This window comes from Daktulosphaira vitifoliae, unplaced genomic scaffold, assembly GCF_025091365.1.
Source record: "Daktulosphaira vitifoliae isolate Bord-2020 unplaced genomic scaffold, ASM2509136v1 Scaffold_5, whole genome shotgun sequence".
Classification (NCBI taxonomy): Eukaryota; Metazoa; Arthropoda; class Insecta; order Hemiptera; family Phylloxeridae; genus Daktulosphaira; species Daktulosphaira vitifoliae.
Window position 1 is genome coordinate 13904968 of NW_026099576.1, and position 10546 is coordinate 13915513.

The window sequence follows — 10546 nt, forward strand, 5'->3', positions numbered from 1 at the left end:
GATTTTATAAGCAAGACCAAGAACAAGAACAAGACTATATTTGCAAGACCAAAACCAAGACCAAGACTGAGTTAGCAAAGCAAGACCAAGAACAAGAACAAGACTAGATTTGCAAGACCAAAACCAAGACCAAGACTGAGTTAGCAAAGCAAGACCAAGACCAAGACTGAGCTATCAAGAACAAGACTATGACCAAGACTTTGACAGTCTTGGTCTTGTTCTTGTTTTGCTCATCACTACTTATTGGAATGCCCTTTAGATCGATTTCCGTATTTTATTTTATGTCATCAATTGTTTGAAAAGGACATCCTTTGAGCGTAGATTTTAACTTCGGAAACAAAAAAAAGTCGCATGGGGCCAGGTCGGGTGAGTATGGTGGTTATGGAACAACTGGAGTCTGATTTTTCGCTAAGAACTGGCGAATGAGCAATGAGCTGTGAGCCGGGGCGTTATCGTGATGCAACATCTAAGAACCATTTTTCCAGTTTTCTGGCTTTTTTTTTCTAACATTTTCATGTAATCTATTCATAAATAAAAATACTGATTTATTGATTGTTCTTGAGGCACCTATTCACGATGAACTAAACCACGAAAATCAAAAAAGGTAATTCCTTTTTTCACATTTGATCTTACCTGCTTTGCTTTTTGGTCTAGGGGAATTTGTTGACTTCCACTGGGACGATTGACTGGTTTCAATATCATAGCCGTAAATCCAAGTTTCATCACCAGTTATAATATTTTTCAAAAAGTCTAGGTCAGTTTCTGCTCTTTCAAAAAGTTCTTGAGAGATTGTTTTTCGGTTTTGTTTTTGTTCATCGGTTAAGAGACGAGGAACAAATTTGGCTGCGATTCGGCTCATGCCCAATTCTTTGGTTAATATTTCTTAGCAAGAACCATAAGATATTCCGACGTTTTCTGCAACTTCTCTTATAGTTAATGGACGATTATTTCGAATAATTTCACGAACAAGAGCAATAATTTCCTTTGTTTTACTGGTGAGGGTCTACCAAGTCGTTCGTTATCCTTAATGGATGTCTTACCTTCCTTAAACCTTTTAAACCACTCAAAACATGTTGTCCGAGAAGAACATCATCTCCAAAAGCTTGCTTCAAAAGTTCAAAAGTTTCATTTAAACTTTTCTCTAATTTAAAACAAAATTTTATGTATACACGTTGTTCTTCTATTGTTTCCATTTCGAAAATCGACGCATAACAGAAACATGTTTTTTTAAAAATGCTATAAAAAAAAAATAAATGTTGTTATTGTTTTCAAACCAATGCTCAAATTCTCGTTAGAAGTTACTTTATTGAATGAAATTATCGGGATTTTGTTATCTTAATTGTTATAAATATTATTAACACAGTCTGGGTATTTTTGGATCACACCTCGTATTACACTTATAAATCATAAAACTTGTAATCAGGATATAAATAAGGAAATAGGAGATCATGTAGCTTATGGAATAATCTACCAATTTCTTAAAATTAAACACTATCTACATATTTGCATCGAAGCGTTTCTTATGATAGTGATTTTAATCACTGTCAGATATCATTATACTTGACCCATCTATGCCACGTCCTCACTGTGCAGCTACCGCACTGTGCTGGGTTTTTTTTATTGGAAATATTTTATAGGAATTTTAACAATAATTATGTTATGAAAATCATTTATAGTGTTTTTTAATTTATTTATTTCGATTTATCAATTATAATAATTTTTTAATTCATCCTTTATGTCTTAAAAGACTGTTGACTTAATATTTTATGGTTGATATTTTGATTGATGACAATTTATTCTGATAAAGAATCTTTTTCTATATCAACCAAGAAAATTATCGTTTGTTTAGCTATTTGTATACATTATAAACCGACATTTTTATTATTTCCCTAAATGATAGTTCCGACAAATGAAGTTGTATATGTGAGTATGTAGAAATATTTATATATATATATATATATATATATATATATATATATAATTTTTTTATAAAAATTAAAAAAAATTGAATAAGGATCAAAATTTGAATTTTGCGTTTTTCTTACCCTGAAAAATTGACTAAATGGAGTTACAAATTTTTAAATCTTAAATATAGCTAATTGTTTTTATATAGAATATGTATTTTCATATTTATAAGCCAAAAAAATAAATCTTTGAATGCAAATGTGGCAATTGTGCCAAGACGCCAGTCAAAAGAAAAAAACAAAACGAAAACTATTGTACTACTAATTTTGATATTGCATGAAAATATTTATGAAATGCACAATTCCATCCTTGAAATGTCTATTTTAATATATGAGATTATCAGTACTCACACAGGCGTACAGTTATAATTAACAAATAACTTTAATAGACTTTCGCTTAATGTTCATATTATGTATTACCATGTTCAATTCCTTATGCTTTTTAAAAAAATGAGTTTTTTTCTTAATTTTTTTTAAAAAAAGTAGTATAATTTAAAAAAGTCAAATAATTTAAATTTTCTTATAGTATATGTTTAGATATTTTACTATAAAATAATACGGGATAGTATAGGATAACGCTTTATCTTAAAGTTCAAGTAAATATTAAAAGGTAAAAAAGGTTATTTGTGTTAAATTTTTCAATTATAATACAATTATGATGAGTGATAAATTTTACAAATATTTTAAAAAATTTATTTTTAATTATTCGATGAATAAACTAAAAAATTTTAACAAGTTTAAAAGATAAGTTTTATTCATTTTTACCTTTGATGCGAAGCTGAGATAGTATTGGGTTTACTGTGATGCGTCTATGAAAAGTCTCAGTTCTGACTAGACCAATTCGATTTATGTAAATCTTCCGGAAGGTCTGACAAATTAGAACCTATATCCAATTACAACACTCTACTAGATTATTAAAAAAAATTGTTGTTCGAATATTGTTTTTTATGAGAAATCGTACAAGATCAAAAATATCAATTAAAAAAAAAATTATTTTCAATTCTTAAAAAGTGTTTCAGAATTTAAAGTTCCTTCAGAGTTCTTTATGATGAAAAATGGATAAACGTTCCTGGGGTATTTTTCTATGTTTATTTAGACTTTAAGCTAAAAATCACAACATTTCAGTAAAATTTCTCCCTTTTTACATTTTGCCATAACTTTTACAAAAATACACAAATCCTAATGAAAATTGAATAGGGTATATTAAAGACAATAATTTTTGAAAATTACTAAGAATGCTCCAATTTTCAAATGTACTTTTTTTGCTTTGAATTTTTTTTTATAACGAAGCAAAGTTTATATATATAAAGATTATGTATAACGTGAAATCATAGTAATTAATATTGTTTTTAAAAATAAAATTTTTACATAGTCCCAGGAATAATAACTTGTCGAATTTTTTCGTAATTATTCTATAATATTAATTCAATTATTATAATTAGAATATTAATAATTATTGTCTATACCAAGGGCGTATTTAAGGGGGATATGGGCGATTGCTCCCCTTTAATCAATGCTATCAATATGTTTTAGGTGACTTCTAAAAAAAAAATAATCTTTTTAGCTTCGATGCGAAGCTGATAATGTATTAATTTTATTTGATGTGTTTATTTTTATTTTTTTGTGTCTGTGAACGCTCAATCTCAGGTCTCGCTGGACTGATTTTGATGAACAATATGTCAAAAGATCACAAATCGTATTTAGTCGAAGACATAATCTTCAAAAATTCCTTTGTTCTCCGTAAACGAGGAAAATCCCCTAAAAAATTACAAATTTATAAATCGCTAATTTTCGACATTTTTTCAATTTTTTTTTACTGAAAACTACTATAACTTTGTTAAAAATGACCAAATGAATATAATTTTTTTTTATAGGTACCTTAGGTATTTTTATATCATTTGATAAATTTGTATAAATATTTGACCCTTTACCAGCCCACAGGAAGGGTTTCAAAAATAACAACTTTTTAAAAAAAATTAACTTTTTCAACTTAACTTTTGAAAATGTTCCAGAAATACTGACACTTTTATATATACCTCAAATTAAAGCATATGTGATATACTTTATATTGAAAAAAAAATTTGACCTCTGGACTTGTCTTCATTGTGAAAATGACAACCGTATTTAAAAATATGCTATTTTTGTGTTAAAATTCTGCGTTTTGTATTTTATTTGATTTTAAAATACCTGACAAGAGGAGTACACTGATTTTCATAAATATTATATAAATCAAATTAATATGCCATAGAATGTTAAACTTATTTAAATTTTAGCTTCGATGCGAAGCTGAGAAGGTATTGGTTTTACTAAGATGTGTTTATTTTTTTTTTGTGTCTGTTACCACTTTTTCTCAGCTCTCACTGGACCGATTTCTTTCAAACATACGTCAAAAGATCACAAATTGTATCTAGTCAAAGACATTACCCTCAAAAATTGAAAAAAATGCCCTCGTTCCCCGTAAATGGGGGAAATCTCCAAAAAAATTACAAATTTAAAAATCGCTAATTTTCGAAATTTTTTCAATTTTTTTTACTTAAAAGTGCCATAACTTTTTCAAAAATAAACATATCAATATAATTCTTTTTTATATAGATGCATAATATCATTACCTTTCATTTGGTATATTTTTTTCATAAATTTAACCCTTAACCTGCCCACAAGGGGGGATTTAAAATGACAACTTTTTCACAAAAAATTAACTTTTTCAACTTAACTTTTGAAAATGTTCCGGAAGGTCTGACACTTTTATATATATCTTAAATTAAAGCTAATGTAATGTTCTTTATTATGCAAAAAAAAAATTTCGGACTTTATTTTATCTTCACGGTGAAAATGGCTACCGAATGCTATTTTTGTGTGAAAATTTTCGATTTTGTATTTTACATTTTTAACTTTATTATGCTATAACTTTTTGAAAAATGTATGGATCAGTACAATTTTTTTATGAAAAGTAGTATTTATATAGATCTTTCATTCGACATACTTTATTTTTAAATCGGACCATTTCCCTTAATACAGAGGGGATTCAAAACTTAAAAATGCATATAGAAAGTAGAACTTTTTCAACTTAAATTTTGAAAGTGTTCCGGAAAGTCTGACACTTTTATATATATCTTAAATTAAAGCTAATGTAATTTACTTTATTTTGTGAAAAAAAAATTTCGGACTTTATTTTATCTTCACGGTGAAAATGGCTACCGAATGCTATTATTGTGTGAAAATTCTCGATTTTATTTTTTACATTTTTAACTTTATAATGCTATGACATATTGAAAAGTGTATGGATCAACATTATTTTTTTATGAGAAATAATATTTTTTAATAATCCCTTTTTCATTCTACATACTTTATCTTAATTAGGATATTAATAATGAACTAGCAGATCATGTAGCCTTTGGAATAGTCCACCAATTTTTTAAAATTAAACAGTATCTAAAGATTTGCATTGAAGTATTGTAATAACTAAAAATAAAGTTGATGGGGATGCTATTAATAAAAAAGAATGATAATGACATCATCCGTAAAGACATAATAAATACAAGTACTTTGTTTCTAGTTATTACTTGATTAATGTAGTTAGTGTATTAAAATTACCCTTATCTTATATTCACTGATGATGATAGATTCTTGATTGTATAGACTTGTGGTTGTTAAGAGTGTTGTTAAAATTATATTAGGTAAATTAATAAAAGAGAATTATACGGGAATTATACAAGCGTAAATATTTTAAGCAAAGAGTTAGTTATTTTAAAAAATGTACGTTTTAAACTTAGCGAGAAAAGTTAAACTATATAGGCACAGTATAAAGAATACGCTAGAATATGTAGGGAATAATTTTAAAGATTTTAACTTGATAAATGAGATTGTTAATTGAGAATAAGAGACAAGAAAGTGAATGAGTGACTGACTAGAAAAACAGGGTCTTCAGCCTTTATATAATGTACCACAATCGACATAAACAGGGATGGGGTGTCTCAATTGTGTCATGTCTTTTCATAGACATATTGAGTCACCAATCTGTACTGCAATCAAGGCAAGACAGTTACTTTTTATTAACTTCCCTTATTTAATGCTTTTGTGGTGCCTCAAAGATGCTGAGAAAGACAATGACTCATGGCTATTTTATAGTGGCCAAGATCAGAATTAGATGCGTAATAGTGTTAGCGTATTCTTTTCTGTGGTCTGAAAAATAAAAAGGTATTGATTTTTTTGATATTCCAGAGAAGAATATTAANAAAATAAAAAGGTATTGATTTTTTTTTAATATTCCAGAGAAGAATATTACAAAATGTACTTATGTTTTTTCTTTAGCATGTCCTCCTCATGCCGCTTAATAATAAAAGCATGTGTATAATTGTGCATATTCTAAATGATAGTGCAATATACTAATATATGTATAATTAGTATAATGTGGTTAAATGTTAATAGATAGTGTATTCATTATCTTAATACAATCGAAAAATGGAACAAATTTATATAAGCATAAAGGGTATATTTGCTTTTTTTTTCGATGTCTTCATCAAGTTTTGTAATAGAACTCTCGAGTATTTGCATGTTCACTCAAGCATTGTCGTACATCATTCATACTTTTCATATTCCCACCGTCCTGATTGACTGAGTGAGTAATATTCTATTTGGTTAGTGAAGTTATATTTATGTGCCATACTAAGTGTAATAAAAACTTATTGTTTTTTAAATTTGTGTTAAGTTCTATTGCCAATTTATAAGATGATTATTTCAAGATCTCTTATAACAATTTTGTTATATACAGTATTTTTCATGATATAAATGTTAATCGCTGTAAGATATCATTTATAGTTGTCCAAACTATACCACGTTACACTGAAATTTTTATTGAGAATAATTCTAATATTTGTCTTACTGAATACATGCTTTTTTTTTTGAAAATCTAATCATTGACTAAGGTACCGTGGGAACATAAACATAATGATTTTTTTTTCTTTTCAATTATATATAAGTTCCAAAGAACCTAAATTTTTTAATTCAACATGAAATTATAATTAATACAATGTACTTTAAAATAGAAAAACTATATGAAATCACGATTTTTAGAAGTTATTGGACATTAAAGCCAAAAATCATAGAATTTTTGGTAAAGTTAGCAGGTTTTTATGTAATTGAACAGAATATTTACACCATTCAGAGCTAAATCNGTAGATTATAATTTTTTTTAAATTTATTAGTAACATAATTATAATATTACATTTTTTAATCTAAATACTGTTGAAAATTCATCAAATAATATATAGCGAATCATTTCAACCCTAGAATTAATATTTTACAGTTATTATTTACTCCTATTATAAATAGACCAATACTTTTTCTGCATTTAATAATTATTAAATTTGTTCTGTCACTAAGTCATATTGGTGAAACTAGGAAGTCAATAGAGTCAAAAGGTTATTATATTTATACTAAAATTTATATAATAAAAATTGATCACTTGTGGCTAATTAATTAATTAAAATTAAAACTATATTAAAAATATTATTAATTTAAAAAAACTAAAAAATATTAAACTCAAAGCACAAAAAATTAATGAAAATACGTATTTGCGGATACGTATTTCGGAAACAATGTTACCATTATCAACGCTAAACAGATACTGACCAGATACATCAGTATTTTAATATTTTTTTAAATTAATAATATTTTTAATATAGTTTTAATTTTACTTAATTAATTAGCCACAAGTGATCAATTTTTATTATATAAATTTTAGTATAAATATAATAACCTTTTGACTCTATTGACCTCCTAGTTTCACCAATATGACTTAGTGACAGAACAAATTAAATAATTATTAAATGCAGAAAAAGTATTGGTCTATTTATAATAGGAGTAAATAATAACTGTAAAATAATAATTCTAGGGTTGAAATGATTCGCTATATATTATTTGATGAATTTTCAACAGTATTTAGATTAAAAAATGTAATATTATAATTATGTTACTAATAAATTTAAAAAAAATTATAATCTACAATAACATGATAATGAAATATATAAATAGGTCTTTAAAAATTATCAATAAAATAATAAATCATAAACAAAGTAAAAATATAAACAGTTTTATAAGCCAAAAGTTTCTTCATTCCGTAAAAGCCATTCTTTATATTTAGATAGCATAATATCATCAGGTTGTACAAGTTTCCATTCATTAACACAAAATATTCTATACGAATCATTACCATATTTTCCAATCCCATATAATTCTATAGGATACTTCCAATCTTTAGTCAAATAATCTTCTGCAAATAAAAATGTATGATTTAAACTAGTTATATTAAAAATATAAAAAAAATATTGTTAACCTACCAGTGAAGCCTTTAATAGTTTTAACTCTTGTATTTTCTAATCCTAAATTATCAACAGATCGAAGTAAATCTAATCTTTCTGCTTTCCTAACATCTTCTGGTTTTGGCCATTTTTTAAGAAATTTATGAATTTTTGGTATAGCCATTTTAGCTGTTAAAAACAAATGTATTATGCACTAAAAGAATCAGGTAAAATTAAATTATTGATTAGCTAATATTACCAGTAACTTTGGTTAAAAATATTGTAGCAATCAACAGTTGCCAAGGATCATGGAAAAGGTCTTCTTGAATCAAAGCATAAGGTGACCTAGGTGGTATCCATTGTTTCCCTATAGAGTTTTTAAAATATACACTAGTTTTCTCAGAGTTTACCAAATTCTTCACCAAATTTCTATAGACCAAACCTGGTCTTCTACAATGATTTATTTTTAATGATATCTTTTTTTTGGTAGATGATAAAATTTTGTTTTCGATAGTTTTATTTTTATTCTCGATAAAATTTTTGTCCATTTAATTTTCGCCTTAAAATTTAATTTTGTTCTATATATAAGTAGGTATATCAACACATTCAATAAGATTCTATTCTAAATATAAAACAATAAATTAGTTGAGGATACCCAAAGTGATTATTGGTCAAGAACCCAATAAAAAAAAAACATAAGCTCAAAATGTTATAAAGTGTACAAGACTTTATTTAACAATAATTTTTTTGGCTTATATTATTTACATATATAATTCATGTGTTATGTTCATTTCTCTTACTTCAAAAAGGTGTCAACTTAATTTTTTCAAATAACAACATACAAATTAACTAGCTTAGTAGTTAGATAATGATCTAATTAAGAAAAGGATTAGTCGATAACATCTTAGAATTCAGAAGTTATTAACATTTTTATAACTAGGCAGGAGGAATAAATATATAATGATAAAAATAGCAATACCCACATCTCTTACCTATTTTCATTTCTTAAAACTGTTAATAACTTCTGATTACTGGTCCAAAAAAAATAAATTCACCAAAAACTTAATATTTTAAGAGAAATAGAGTCTAGTATTAAAAGAATCATGTTGCATAATTATTGAAAAAGTCTATATTTACCTATATTCTCTTAATTAAGATAATTTGAAAAAAAAAAATGATGCAAAAATAATTGCTAATTCACTTTGAGAAATTGTTTTTAAAAAGCTGAAAATGGTTAAACAAACGAAAAATTTAACTAAATTTATTCATCAGAAATAAACAAAAAAGTTTTTGCAAGTAAAATTAGCATTAAGATTGCATTAAAATTTTTGACAAATAAATTAAAGATTAATTTTTTTCTACAATAGTCTAATAAACCATTTTTGTTTGTTCCTTTAGAATAAAGATTATTTGAGTACTGATATTTTGATAGGAATTATTCCTTAATTTATTATATGGTAAGATATTAATCATCTGATATTACCTAATCAGCAACATTCCACAACATATAATCATATATATGATTTGAGTTTTAAAATTTTCTATAACTTATCACTGTCTAACATGCATGATCGATAAATTTCAATTGCGTATATCAGTGTGAATTTAAATTGCCGCCACTATATAGCAATTACTCTTATCAATAATCCTCAGTGGAATTTTTAATTTTTTCATTTTACAGAATAATAAATTTTATTCCTACTAAAAACCAATTCTGCGTTTAAAATTTATGAAAAACAAGTATACGAAAATTATATTATTGTGTGCTGTTATAGTGATAACATGTAACAAATGAGTTTTAATTTTAATATAATTTTGAATTGAATCTATTAATTAATATATTATTATCAATCATAAATCGATAATTTAATTTTATATTTCTGTTATAAAAAATAAACATCAAAGGCTCTACGTTTTCAAATTATTTTATAGTATTCTCCTTCTTTCCCCAAATAGAACTGCAGCCTATTTAGAATATTATTAATTAATCATTTTATTTATTTTTTTCATTATCACTGTAGTAATAAATTACTAGTCAAATTACTTAACTGAAAATGTAGGCATTAATTACTTGATAATTATTTTTGTTAAATTCACGTTCACTTTTATTATTTAATTAAATTAGGGTATTAGCTAGATATATTGTTAATAAATCATTCAATTATTAACAATTTTACAAACTTTTAGTTAAATATAAGTTATAAAAATTACTATATATTTATAGTTAACAAGCATTATTACATTACCTGTAGAGTTTGAAAACAGTTGAAATTATTTATAGAA

At 25.5% G+C, this 10546-nt stretch overlaps 2 protein-coding genes across 6 annotated transcripts; both read right to left on the reverse strand.

The window, feature by feature from the left end:
- Positions 1 to 244: 244 nt before the first annotated feature.
- On the reverse strand, positions 245 to 5783 carry LOC126908654 (uncharacterized). Of its 2 annotated transcripts, XM_050690930.1 has the most exons (3): positions 5559 to 5783; positions 634 to 1236; positions 245 to 521 (listed from the first exon to the last, which is right to left on the reverse strand). In XM_050690930.1, the coding sequence occupies exons 2-3, from the start codon at positions 857 to 859 to the stop codon at positions 409 to 411; spliced, it is 339 nt and encodes a 112-aa protein (XP_050546887.1). In that variant the 5' UTR covers positions 860 to 1236; positions 5559 to 5783; the 3' UTR covers positions 245 to 408. The 2 variants fall into 2 exon arrangements, 1 of the variants encoding a protein (XP_050546887.1); XR_007704807.1 differs by lacking the exons at positions 245 to 521; positions 634 to 1236 and adding an exon at positions 3295 to 3722.
- A 2076-nt stretch (positions 5784 to 7859) lies between these two features.
- Positions 7860 to 9874, reverse strand: LOC126908651 (methyl-CpG-binding domain protein 4-like). Of its 4 annotated transcripts, none has more exons than XM_050690919.1 (4): positions 9747 to 9874; positions 8523 to 8822; positions 8303 to 8452; positions 7860 to 8235 (listed from the first exon to the last, which is right to left on the reverse strand). In XM_050690919.1, exons 2-4 carry the CDS (start codon positions 8809 to 8811, stop codon positions 8057 to 8059), a joined length of 618 nt encoding a protein of 205 aa, XP_050546876.1. In that variant the 5' UTR covers positions 8812 to 8822; positions 9747 to 9874; the 3' UTR covers positions 7860 to 8056. The 4 variants fall into 4 exon arrangements, with proteins under 4 accessions (XP_050546876.1, XP_050546877.1, XP_050546879.1 ...); XM_050690920.1 differs by lacking the exon at positions 9747 to 9874 and adding an exon at positions 9401 to 9565; XM_050690922.1 differs by lacking the exon at positions 9747 to 9874 and adding an exon at positions 9256 to 9280 and having other exon boundaries at positions 8523 to 8630.
- Positions 9875 to 10546: the final 672 nt, after the last annotated feature.

Coding starts and splice junctions, on each gene's coding strand:
- LOC126908651 (XM_050690919.1), bottom strand. CDS start 8,811: ATGGACAAAAATTTTATCGAGAATAAAAATAAAACTATCGAAAACAAA. Junction 8,453..8,522: donor ATTTTTAACCAAAGTTACTG/GTAATATTAGCT, acceptor TGTTTTTAACAG/CTAAAATGGCTATACCAAAA. Junction 8,236..8,302: donor AACTATTAAAGGCTTCACTG/GTAGGTTAACAA, acceptor TTTTATTTGCAG/AAGATTATTTGACTAAAGAT.
- LOC126908654 (XM_050690930.1), bottom strand. CDS start 859: ATGAGCCGAATCGCAGCCAAATTTGTTCCTCGTCTCTTAACCGATGAA. Junction 522..633: donor TAGACCAAAAAGCAAAGCAG/GTAAGATCAAAT, acceptor ATTTATGAATAG/ATTACATGAAAATGTTAGAA.